Genomic DNA, 11,330 nt, shown 5'->3' with positions numbered 1-11,330 from the left:
ATTGCTGATTGCCGCAATTACTAGTAAAAATATAAAAAAAAAAAAAAAATGTTAATTCCATAAATATATCCCATAGTTTGTAGACACTATGACCTTTGCACAAGCCAATCAATATACACTTATTGGGATTTTTTTTACCAAAAATATGTAGCAGAATACATATTGGCCTAAATTGATGAAAAAATTGTTTGGTCTTTTTTTGGGTACATCGTCACACGACCGCGCAATTGTCAGTTAAAGCAACGCAGTGCCGTATCGTAAAAAATGGCCTGATCATTAAGGGGGTGAACCTTCCAGAGCTGAAGTAGTTAAGGAACTTTGAGAATAATAGTGAGGGTGCCCATTGCTAAACCACCTTCTGGCAATGCTTATCACCTGGGTGTCATGATGACGATGATTCCCCTTTGTGAGTCACCAACCAGGAACAAGCAGCAGGGTAAGGAAATCTAACTTTGCTGCATGCATGTTCTGGCTTAGCAGCTCCATCAGTATCATAACCGGAGATAGCTAAGAAATGGGCATATTCAGGCAGTGTGCAATCACAGGCCCTATGACAGGTGTGTGTATGTGATCATCATATACCTTTTCTCTGGTGACATCACGGGTCGAATTCACCTTCGGCACCGATTATTTTTTGGCTGGAGATCTTCTCCGTTTCCAGCATCTACCAAACACTAAGGGCCCTTTCACACTGGGGCGGCGTCGGCAGTAAAACCGTCGTTATTAGGCCGCTAGCGGGGGGGTTTTACCCCCCCGCTAGCGGCCGAGAAAGGGTTAAAAACCACCGCAAAGCGCCTCTGCAGAGGCGCTTTGCCGGCGGTATAGCCGCACTGTCCCATTGATTTCAATGGGCAGGAGTGGTATATACTCTGCTCCTTCACCGCTCCGAAGATGCTGCTAGCAGGACTTTTTTTTCCCATCCTGCTAGCGAACCGCTCCAGTGTGAAAGCCCTCAGGACTTTCACACTGGAGACAAAGCAGCGGCACTTTCGGGTTGGTTTGCAGCCGCTATTATTGGCGCAATAGCGCCTGCAATCTGCCCCAGTGTGAAAGGGCCCTAAAAAGTTGGTTTTGTGTGGACTGACCCAGAGGCTGAGTTCTTGCACACTAAACACTCTTCTGATGTGCGATGACATATGTTTGTGCTGCAATGATGTGCATTTTTGTTCACAACTTAAATACTTTTTTTTTTTTTTTTTTTCTTTTTTCATTACATTTTCACCCAGAGCACACCAGTGCAGTTTGTGGTTGTGGTCAGGGCCTATTGGAACAATGCATTTTGGCTAGTTATTGCGTTGGGCCTGCAACAGGTACCACAGTCCAATGCACATGGGGCGATTGTGCCCTGTAGTCTCAGTGGTGGATTTGCTCTTTTTACCACTTAGAGACCCCCTACACAATGGAGACTCTTTACTGTTACTGCAACAGAAAGGAATCACTACTGACCAGTCTTCCCCACATTTGCTGTTTACGCAGGAAAGTTCTATCTATAGGTCAGGGCATGATAGGCTATCACAGGGAAAAGGTGAGGTGGCAAAGTCTACCTTCAGCTTCACCAGCAGTGTTGTGCACGAGATTGGTGGCCTCTGGGATGTGAGGAGGCAGATATACAAATATAGGGAAGAACAGACTTTTGGATGCTTGCTACATGTGTAGAAGCAAAGAGCCTAGTTCACATGGGCGTACTTAAAGCGGAAGTAAACCCATCCATAAAAGCGTTTCATTTCCGGCACGTGCCGGAAATGTAACACTACCATTGGTTGTGCTCTCAACCAAACTGTCAAACCATCCAATGGCTGGTGTCTAAACTGATCACATGTGCAGCATCATGGCAGTTGTAGATTAAACAGAGGCAAAGATGGCAGCTTCCTTGGCTGAAAACGATAGGGGGGTTTACTTACACTTTAAGGGCAGGCAAAGATGGCCCTTTGCATTAGGCTTAAGTATTCCCTGTGTGATTAATGCCAAACTAAGACTTATTCTGCTACAAGTTTCATAAAAATAAAAAAATGGGAGGATGTCATTACTGACCTCTCCTCCTGAAATTGCTAGTTGCTTGGATGTGCTCCTGATTCTCTTGGCTCAATATCAGTGACCTAAAACAATTTTGATAAGTGATTCGGACTTTCTGGATCTGGTTTACTTTTTGAGTTGTACTGGCTGGCCACCATAATTAAAGACAGATTGAGGTTGATGTACTAAGACTATAGAGTGCAAAATCTGGTGCAGCTCTGCATAGGAACCAATCAGCTTCTAGGTTTTTTTTTTGTCAAAGCTTAATTGAACAAGCTGAAGTTTTAAGCCGATCCAATGCACAGCTGCACCAGATTTTGCACTCTTCAATTTTAGTAAATCTCTCCCACTGTGTCCATCTTTGGAAATGTAAAACAACAATCTGATGGCTAATGCTGGCCATACACTATATGAAAAATCGGCCGAAATTCGGACATTTAGACAGTTCTTCCGACCAGTTAATGGGCACAAAATCGATAATCGTTGGGATGTTTTTGAGCCAAAAAAAACACGAAGGACAAGTTTGAAAATTTTCTGCGAAAAGAACGGTAAATTGAAAGGTTAATGTGTTTCCCGTCCGAACTGTCTGCACAAAGTATATGTAAAAAAAAAAAAAAACGAACAAAAAATGCATTCATTTATGTCCACTGAACAATTTTATCGGTCATTACATGATGGCACTACTCGTTTGCGCTGACAGCCAAATGTTTATTTTTCAAAAACGGGTGCGGCTGATTTTTCTTATAGCGTATGGCCAGCATAAGGGACAGAATTGTGTTACAATCACACCTATGTTCATAGAACAAAGTAGTAAACGGTAACAATGTATTGTAAAGGAAAACACTCATGCTAAAAGGTTTGTTTTTCAAATCTGTATAAAAAAAAAAACTTTATTGACATCAGCATTGTCACAAATGCATTATTATCCACAGGAACACTGGAATGAGATTCACAAACAAGGTGCTTTTTTTTTGTATTCCTTTACTGTAAAACATGTACAATATATGCACAGTACAAATCCAAAAACAAAAAAATAGCAAACGTTCATTGGCATTAAAATGGATCATCAGTAATATATAGCATAGCAGCGGCCATTTCGTGACCAAACCAATGTTCACAAGGAACCAATGACAATCTTTAGCTCCCATGGGCTGGATATTGGTTCAGCTCAATATTCTCTTGTCCGCGCTATCTATATCAAACATAACATTTAGATATATAAAATTAGATGCAATCTGGCAAAGACACACAAACCTGAATATCAAAATATAATTGTATTTTCTTAGCGTACACAGAAATACTATACATTGTCTACATGAATATTAAAATAACAGCTTCAAATTCTACAGTAAAATGCATCTCCAAAATAAACTGCTTGTTTGTCCTGCATAAAAATGACTTCATTGGATGATGCAGGCTCACCCGTCACCAAAGCACAATGGAGGAATTCCATTTGGCATTGTGAAGCGTCATTTAGGAGAAGTTGCCTATCGATCTGCCAAGGACTAATGACATCATTAGTTCTTTATAAATGATGTGGCGGATCAGGACTCTACAATGGCTGCGAGGTGCGACAGCTGCATTCTCAACACAGAAGGGTGGCACAGCTCATTATTGGAAGATCACAGACAGCAGGCCTCAAAGAACAGCGTGCGACAGAAGAGCGTCCTGCATTGCTCATTGGAACTAGGTGCGCCGTTTCTGGTTTTCATTTTATAAAGAGGAATCTGGTTGTGACGGGAAAAATTTATTTCAGTACAAATGACAGAAATGTATCGCAGTGACTGCAGCCGATCCGATTTCTCTCCTCAAGATCAGAGAACAAAGAAGCCAAGAGAGACAAGGAAAAGGGAGACTTGCTGGATGGAAACACTGCACTCATTATTGAAGGAGAAGTTCATCTTTTGGAAAAATAAAGATAAATAAATGCACATTTTTGCAGGTAAAAAAAACAATTTAAAAATGTACATTTATTATTTTTTTTCTAAGGAGCTTGCAGAGCATTGCACCCATGAACAGCAGATTGTAGGTGCAAACTTAGGCTCCTGCAGACTCTTGGAATAGCTGTCTGCATGTACCTTGTATGGGCAGGCAGTTGCCCGAGAGCAAAAAGATCACTGAACTACGAGGACGACGCTCACCAGCACCCTTGTAGTTCATTGAGGACTATGAGCCATCATCCGCAATGGCTGATGGTACTTGTAGGCATTCATTCGCAGCGAACTGTGAATAAATGATGTGGCCATGTGGGCGGAGCCCAGCATGTGCACGCTATTTTCAAAATTGTGACAGTAAATGTGGGAAGAAGATCCCCCGCCCACTGTCACGGGGATCAGGGGAGGCTGCAGATGCTGAAACATGTTACATGTTCCACCCTGAAACCAGGCGAGAAATGCAACATGTTCCAAAAGGTGAACTTCTCCTTTCAGAAGAACTTGAGGAAGAAGATCTGCCTAAAACTGAATTTTCATTTGCAAGCGGAATAAGCGTTCAAAAAGCAATTCTACTGTGCAATCCTAAGGTTTATTAAAAGGGGTTCTAGGCAACATTAACACCTACTGGCTGTACCATCCCTTCTATAAGAATGACGGGGTCACTGCCTTAGGCCAAATATTACATTAAGGCGTAGAAGACCCCTTAATGAAATGTATGCTGCTGTTTCAAGATGAGGAGCCTTAGTTTAAATCACCCCCGTATTACACGTTAATTCCATATAAAAGAAACCTCTAACAAAGCAGTAACTTTACAACAATACCACTGTATAAAAAAAAAAAAAAAAAAACAATATGGAAAACTTTCCACACTTAACAAAATCTAACATTTTATTCTCCAATTACAAAACATTTACTTTCCAAACAGTGAGTATGTTTGCATGTAAAACATGCAGTTCACTCTTTCTGCCACAAGATGGCAATATTCACAGGCTCGTTGTGCAAAGTTACTTCCGTCTTACGAAGCTTCAGAGGATGACTAAACTGAAGGGAACCGGTCGGGATATCAGAGTGCTGCTGCCGCTGGCAACTATTTTAGAAGTTCCACACTCCTATATCACTCTTATCTCCTTTCTTGCTGACCTCAAGCATGCATAGAGCGAGAAGTCATGACTAACCTTGTATGCTAAAATAATGAAGCCAAAAAGGATCCTGGGAACTTGCAGCCTCCAAAGCAGAGGTTTCAAACTGGTGGCCCTCCAGCTGTTGCAAAACTACAAGTCCCATGAGGCATTGCAAGGCTGACAGTTACAAGCTTGACGGGAGACTTGTAGTTTTGCAACAGCTGGAGGGCCGCCAGTTTTGAGACCCCTGCTCTAAAGACTTGACAAGTTGGTAGTAGCGACTTTACTACAGTTAGCATGACAGGTTCTCTTCAAAATGACAGAAGCTGCTTGTCACAGTGATACAAATTAAGTGCTTCAAGAGCACAATAAAAGATGAAAGGGTGAAGTAATTAAGTTACCCCGTGCCTCGTGTCCTCTATCCGGTGGTCGTTGGATGTAAATTTCAGGAACCTTCCACTCCCAGCATATTACGCCCTCTCTCCTAAACTTTAAACCTGAAGATGATTTGTGGATGGGGGGGCACAGAGACAACAGTAATGCACCCCATTATACACACCTCACCCAGATTGTAAAGTAGTTCTTTAACAAGACCTTTGGCTTGCACAAAAGCACAAGCTGTATTTATATTTGGCCTGTGATATGTACAGTTGGCAGATCCACCCTGCCTTGGCAAAAAGCTGGCTGACCCGACGCCTCACACAGCACAACGTGAAGGAGCTATATACATCAGGCCGTGGTAGGACATTCACACTACACCTCCTCACAAGCAGCACAACAAATGTGCCTCAGTTATAATTCTCTAACATAGAGATCATCTTTAAAACTTTTTTTTTTTCTTTGAATGCGAAACAAAAAAATGCCAGATTGCTGGACAGTCACAGTGGTGAATGACACTCGGAGGAACGTAAACCGCCATGGCCTCCCAAAAATGGCACCAGTGTTGTAATGGTAGAAGCTGTAGTTTGGTTATTAGCGGCAGTACTGAGCAGAATGGAGCCACATACCGAGTATTCTGGACACACGCCGGATTCATCTAAACATAGAACTGATTGCAAACCACTTACATCACTTCTTACTGGCTAATAAATAAAGAGAAAAGCTGGAAGATATGTGTGCCGACTGCTTACACCCGGACAGCCTACAAATAAATAAATGTAAGATCATAATCTGCCATTGCCATCAGGAAATTGGCACAGGAAGCTCTAGAATTATACAGACTGGTCAATGGCCACAAAACAAGGACGTCTCAGACTATTGCGCTTAGATTAGGTAGTAAAGCAAGTGTGTGAGTGAAAGCTGCCATTGTGTGTCTGCAGCTGCCAAGTCACCACTTTTAAAAATAAAGAAGAAAAACATGAAATATTATGTTAAAAACCAAACACCAGCCACAACATTGTTTTTTTTTTTCTCTTCCACCTCATTTCACATCCCTGTGACTGCGGAAAAAGAAATCAGGAAATCGGTTGTCACCAGGACAGAAGACAAGTAATAATAACCTGACTGAAGTTCTAACCCTTCCTTCTGCTGATGCAGTGTGGGTCCCAACTGGACAAATTTCCCATCACTTCCTGTCCCGACAGGAAGTGATGGTTAATCTCTGGGGGAGAAACTAGGGAGAACAAAACAAACAAAAAAAAACAAAACACACTTTTGGCTGGAGTTGAGCATTAGGCAAAACCACCTCCTGAAGAGCACAAGAGGACGTCATTCAGTCATTTCAATGGGAGCAAGTGACAGCATTGAGAATACAATCATCTGGCCTAATGGTCCCCCCCACCTCTCAGTAAAATCACGGCAGCATAAAAGGGCTGGAAGAGCGGTTTATTACAGGGGTTCCAGCACTAACTCCTTTCACATACAAGCGGGACAAAAAAGGCCAAACACCTAAGGCTCTTTTCACACAAGTGGACCAATCGAGTCTGCCTGTCAGTTTTTCAGACATTCCCGATTGGATCGTCTATCATCCTCTATGGAGCATCGGGTGTAAATGGACATGTATCTGTTTACACCCGCCAACATCCGATCCGATAAAAACAGACAGATGGGGATCCATTCCCCATCCTTCTAGCGGATTGGATGGCAGTCAGGTGTAAATGGACAGGCAGACCTGTCATCCTCCTGCTTAGCGGGGATCAGCAGAAGGATTCCCCACTGAGAAGGCAAATTCCTGGCGGAGTCCGCCCCGTGTGGCCTATAGACACAGGAACATTCAAAGTGATTACAGACATCCACTAGCAGAGCTGTGAATTCTGATCAGGGGCCATTGATAATGCAATATAGTAAAGCACTTCATTGATGTCACTCGCCGCCCCCCTCCGTGAACACACACATCACTATATGACTTGAGGACACAATGGCTGCTTGTGCTCTATAAGGGCAATAGTTGTGTCTGAAATATCTTACCAACAAAAAAACAAAACAAACCCACAATAAATAAAATAACCCTGATACCAGACCAGGCTCAGTTTAGGCACGTTTCTTTAAATAACTAACTATGCATATTACTATAAAGTGTATTATCTTTTGGAATGAGGCTACCTGGAAGTCATACACATATGTGCACTTTATAAAGAACTAAGAGTCTCAAAAAATACAAAGAAAACAAAGAACAGAAACCACATATCACACAGCAATATTACAAAAATAAACCTTGTGCTCCATGCTAGTTATTGCCATAAAGGTCTATGACAGGGATGTCCAACTCCAGTCCCTGAGGGTCAGGATCTGCAGACATTTCTAGAACAGTACATATAGTAAGCTATGGTATAGAGTCACACATTATTTCTAGGAAAATCCTGTACTAAATGTGACCCCTCAAGGCCTGGATTTGGACACCCCTGACCTACAACTAACTAGGATATCTACATTGTTTAACTTGGCTGCTTGAAGATGAGAACGGACAGTCCAGAGATTAGAACTTTTTCTTTGACACCTACATTACTGAAAGGGCAAGATCACCCAATATTCATTCAGGTGGATGCAGGTTGGTTCAATCATTTCACAAGTGGACAGATTTTCTCACAGTTTTAGGATAAAAGGAATTCCCCATTACAAGTGCAGGAAAATCCTACAATTGGATTGTCTACTAAAGAGGAAAGCCAAGATGCCCAGGCCAGTTAACATTTTCTTGGCTTTATGTTTTTCAGGGGATCCAAGGCATCGAAAAAACTTAGAGAAGGATTTCCCAAAAACGATGCCAAGATCTACTCGAGGCTCAATCTGGAGGGCAAGACTGCATAAACATTCTAAAAGGTTCTGTCCACCCCAAACTGGAATTTCAGGTCAGCCATTCCCCAAGCTGAGAGGCGAGTCAAGGGGGAGCAGTGACATAGCCTGTCCAAGTAAACAGTGACACCGACACTTACTACCAAGAGTATGAATGGATGAGCACATTTTGAAGGTGGGTGGGGTGGACTATCAGGAGACACAGAGGGTCAGATAAATTGTTTTTCTGACAGTTATGCGATGTGCCCTTGACACGTGCCTATGTTGAAGAGGATCTGTGACGTGCATCAGAATCGGGAAAACTGTAATTTGTTGCAGGAAAGTCAGGTTTTTGCACCTTCTAGACCAATATCTGTTATACAATGTGACACAGATATTAGCCGCACACGTGCATAGTGGACTGACCCCCTCTGATAAATGTCTGCACAGCCCACTTGTCAGCTGATGTCACAGAGCTGGTCCAGGCTCTGAAAATATCCCGACCACATGGTCGGGATCCACCCAGATGCTTGGACCGACAGCTGGCTCAGCCTCTGTGAGCTGCTGAGAGCCTGAGCCAGCCGCTCCCGCCACAGCCCTACACTCCAGTGAGCGCCGGAGGGGCAGAGCAGAGAGCCGGTGACAGTCACCAGCTTTCTGCAGCCTGAAGACAGAGAGATGAGTGGTGCTTGACAGTTGCAGTATTGGAACAATCCACCTAGGTGAGTATAATTCCTACACTTTTCTTTTAAATACGGGCCTAATATTATTAGGGGCACTGTGAGTACAAATATAGGTGGAGCAGTGCAAGGTACGTGTACAAATCTAATTTTTGTATAGACTTCAAAATAAATATAATATATATATATTTTTATTTTTTTTTTGCCAGGTAAATATGAAATACAGCATTTTTGTAATTTATATTCACCACTTCCAGCCAAAACATGGCACTCTAGTTACTTGTCCACAGGGTTATCAGGCTAACTGCACTGATTATAAAGGTTTATCGGCTGAATGAGTCCGGAGGGACACCCTTCCCTGTTCATACAGGACTGTATGAAGTTTCATCTCCTATCTGCTCAGCCTAAGAAGTATTCCAGTGCACTGGAACGTTCCCCATTTAAGAGTGGGTTCTGTTCTAAAATATGCATAATAGTAAATTATGAAACTGCTCATAGAAAGTAAAACGGTCATGCAGATTTGCCCTTCCAGACTACACATTTGACATCTTCCCATAGGGAAATCCTTTACCATCAGGGAAAAAAATTGGCATTAAAAGAGAGCCTTGGGGAAGAACGCGCTTTGACAATGTGCAATTTACGCAAATATCAGAAAAATATGATAATAAAATAGGTTCAGTACTCCACAACTCCCAACTACAGTTGTGCTTGCTGCCTTGTAATAAATATAAAAAGGTAAAAACCATTTCTGACTCCACTCCTCCGCTGGTGATCAGACGCTGGGCTCGGCACGATCCTCCTTACATAGCGAACGAGAGCTCTGCGTTCCCAGCCCAGCGCAAAGCTGCTGGATTGGATAGTCTCTGCAGGGTACCCTCTCTACTGCTGCTTGGTCAGACGACGAAAGTGAGGTAATACCAAGGCCTCCGGGAGGTACAGCGCCAGCTCCATGGCCACCAGCACCGTCAGCTCAAATGCCACCAAGTCCCGTCTGTTAGCTCGGAAACGCTCTTCAAGCTTCTGTAATGGAACACGGGAAAAAAAAGGAGCATTTACAACACACAGGTGAAAAAAATATCCAGAAAATTACTAAAACAAATGCATTTTACAACTCATGTAAAGAAACCAATAAACACAATGTAATAGGAATACATGTGAGCAGATGCATCTTTCAGCAGTAGTGGCGTATTGGTCTCCCACTGTCAGTACTTACATGTAAAGTTACTTGGCAGGACTGTCAGCCAGTTACAAAGTTGGATTACTTACTCACGCACACACGCACACACAACGGAGCATTATGACTGGGGAGAGATCTGAAGGTGAAGTCAGCAAAGAAGTCTCCAATGATGAAAATTCCTGTCTCTGCAGACTGGTCATCACAGAATACGCTTAGTATGACTTGAACTTCAGACAGACATTAATGCAGCCCTGTAAGCATTAAACCAACCTTAACCACTTGCCGACCAGCTGCCGCAGTTTTACTGCGGCAGAATGGCACGGCTGGGCGAAACAACGTTATGCAACGTCGCTTCGCCCTGTGGACACTAGGGGCGCGCGCGCTGCTCGCCCCCGGAGCCGATGCGAGTGCCCAGCGGGCGCAATAACCGCCGGGCTCCTGCAATCGCTCGTGACACACCGAGAACCGGTTATCTGTCTGTGTGTAAGCACACAGATCCCGGTTCCCTGAGGGGAGAAGAGGCTGATCATGTGTTCATACAAAATATGAACAGCGATCTGTCATCTCCCCTAGACAACCCCATTCCCCCTTCAGATAGAACACAGAGAGGGAACACAGTTAACCCCTTGATCGCCCCCCTAGTGTTTAACCCCTGCCAGTGACATTTTTACAGTAATCAGTGCATTTTTATAGCACTGATCGCTGTATAAATGCCAATGGTCCCAAAAATGTGTCAAAAGTGTTCGATGTGTCTGCCATAATGTCGTAGTCCTGATAAAAATCGCAGATCGCCGCCATTACTAGTAAAAAAAAAATTATAAAAATGCTATAAATCTATCCCTTACTTTGTAGACGCTATAACTTTTGCACAAACCAATCCATATACGCTTATTGCGATTTTTATTACAAAAAATATGTAGAAGAATATAGATCGGCCTAAACTGAGAAAAAATGTGCTTTTTAAAAAGAAAAAAAATGGGGATATTTATTATAGCAAAAAGTCCAAAATATTGTGTTTTTTCCAAAATTGACGCTATTTTTTTTTGTTTATGGCGCAAAAAATAAAAACCGCAGAGTTGATCAAATACCACCAAAAGAAAGCTCTATTTGTTGGAAAAAAGGACGTCAATTTTGTTTGGGTGCAACGTCGCACGACAGCGCAATTGTCAGTTAAAGCGACGCAGTGCCGAATCGCAAA

The 11,330-nt window shown here is 42.8% G+C and overlaps 1 protein-coding gene across 1 annotated transcript in view; it reads right to left on the bottom strand.

Moving 5' to 3' along the window:
- Positions 1-2,885: 2,885 nt before the first annotated feature.
- The window catches only part of CABLES2 (Cdk5 and Abl enzyme substrate 2), a 51,900-nt gene continuing 43,455 nt past the window's right edge, over positions 2,886-11,330 (bottom strand). Inside the window, 1 exon segment of the mRNA XM_073607507.1 lies at positions 2,886-9,975. Coding sequence (XP_073463608.1) covers positions 9,835-9,975 — 141 coding nt within the window. The 3' untranslated portion in view covers positions 2,886-9,834.

The sequence above is a fragment of the Aquarana catesbeiana genome, linkage group LG12, assembly GCF_042186555.1.
Source record: "Aquarana catesbeiana isolate 2022-GZ linkage group LG12, ASM4218655v1, whole genome shotgun sequence".
Lineage (NCBI taxonomy): Eukaryota > Metazoa > Chordata > Amphibia > Anura > Ranidae > Aquarana > Aquarana catesbeiana.
The sequence above is the reverse complement of the archived record's forward strand: the minus strand, read 5'-3'. Positions and strand labels throughout refer to the sequence as shown.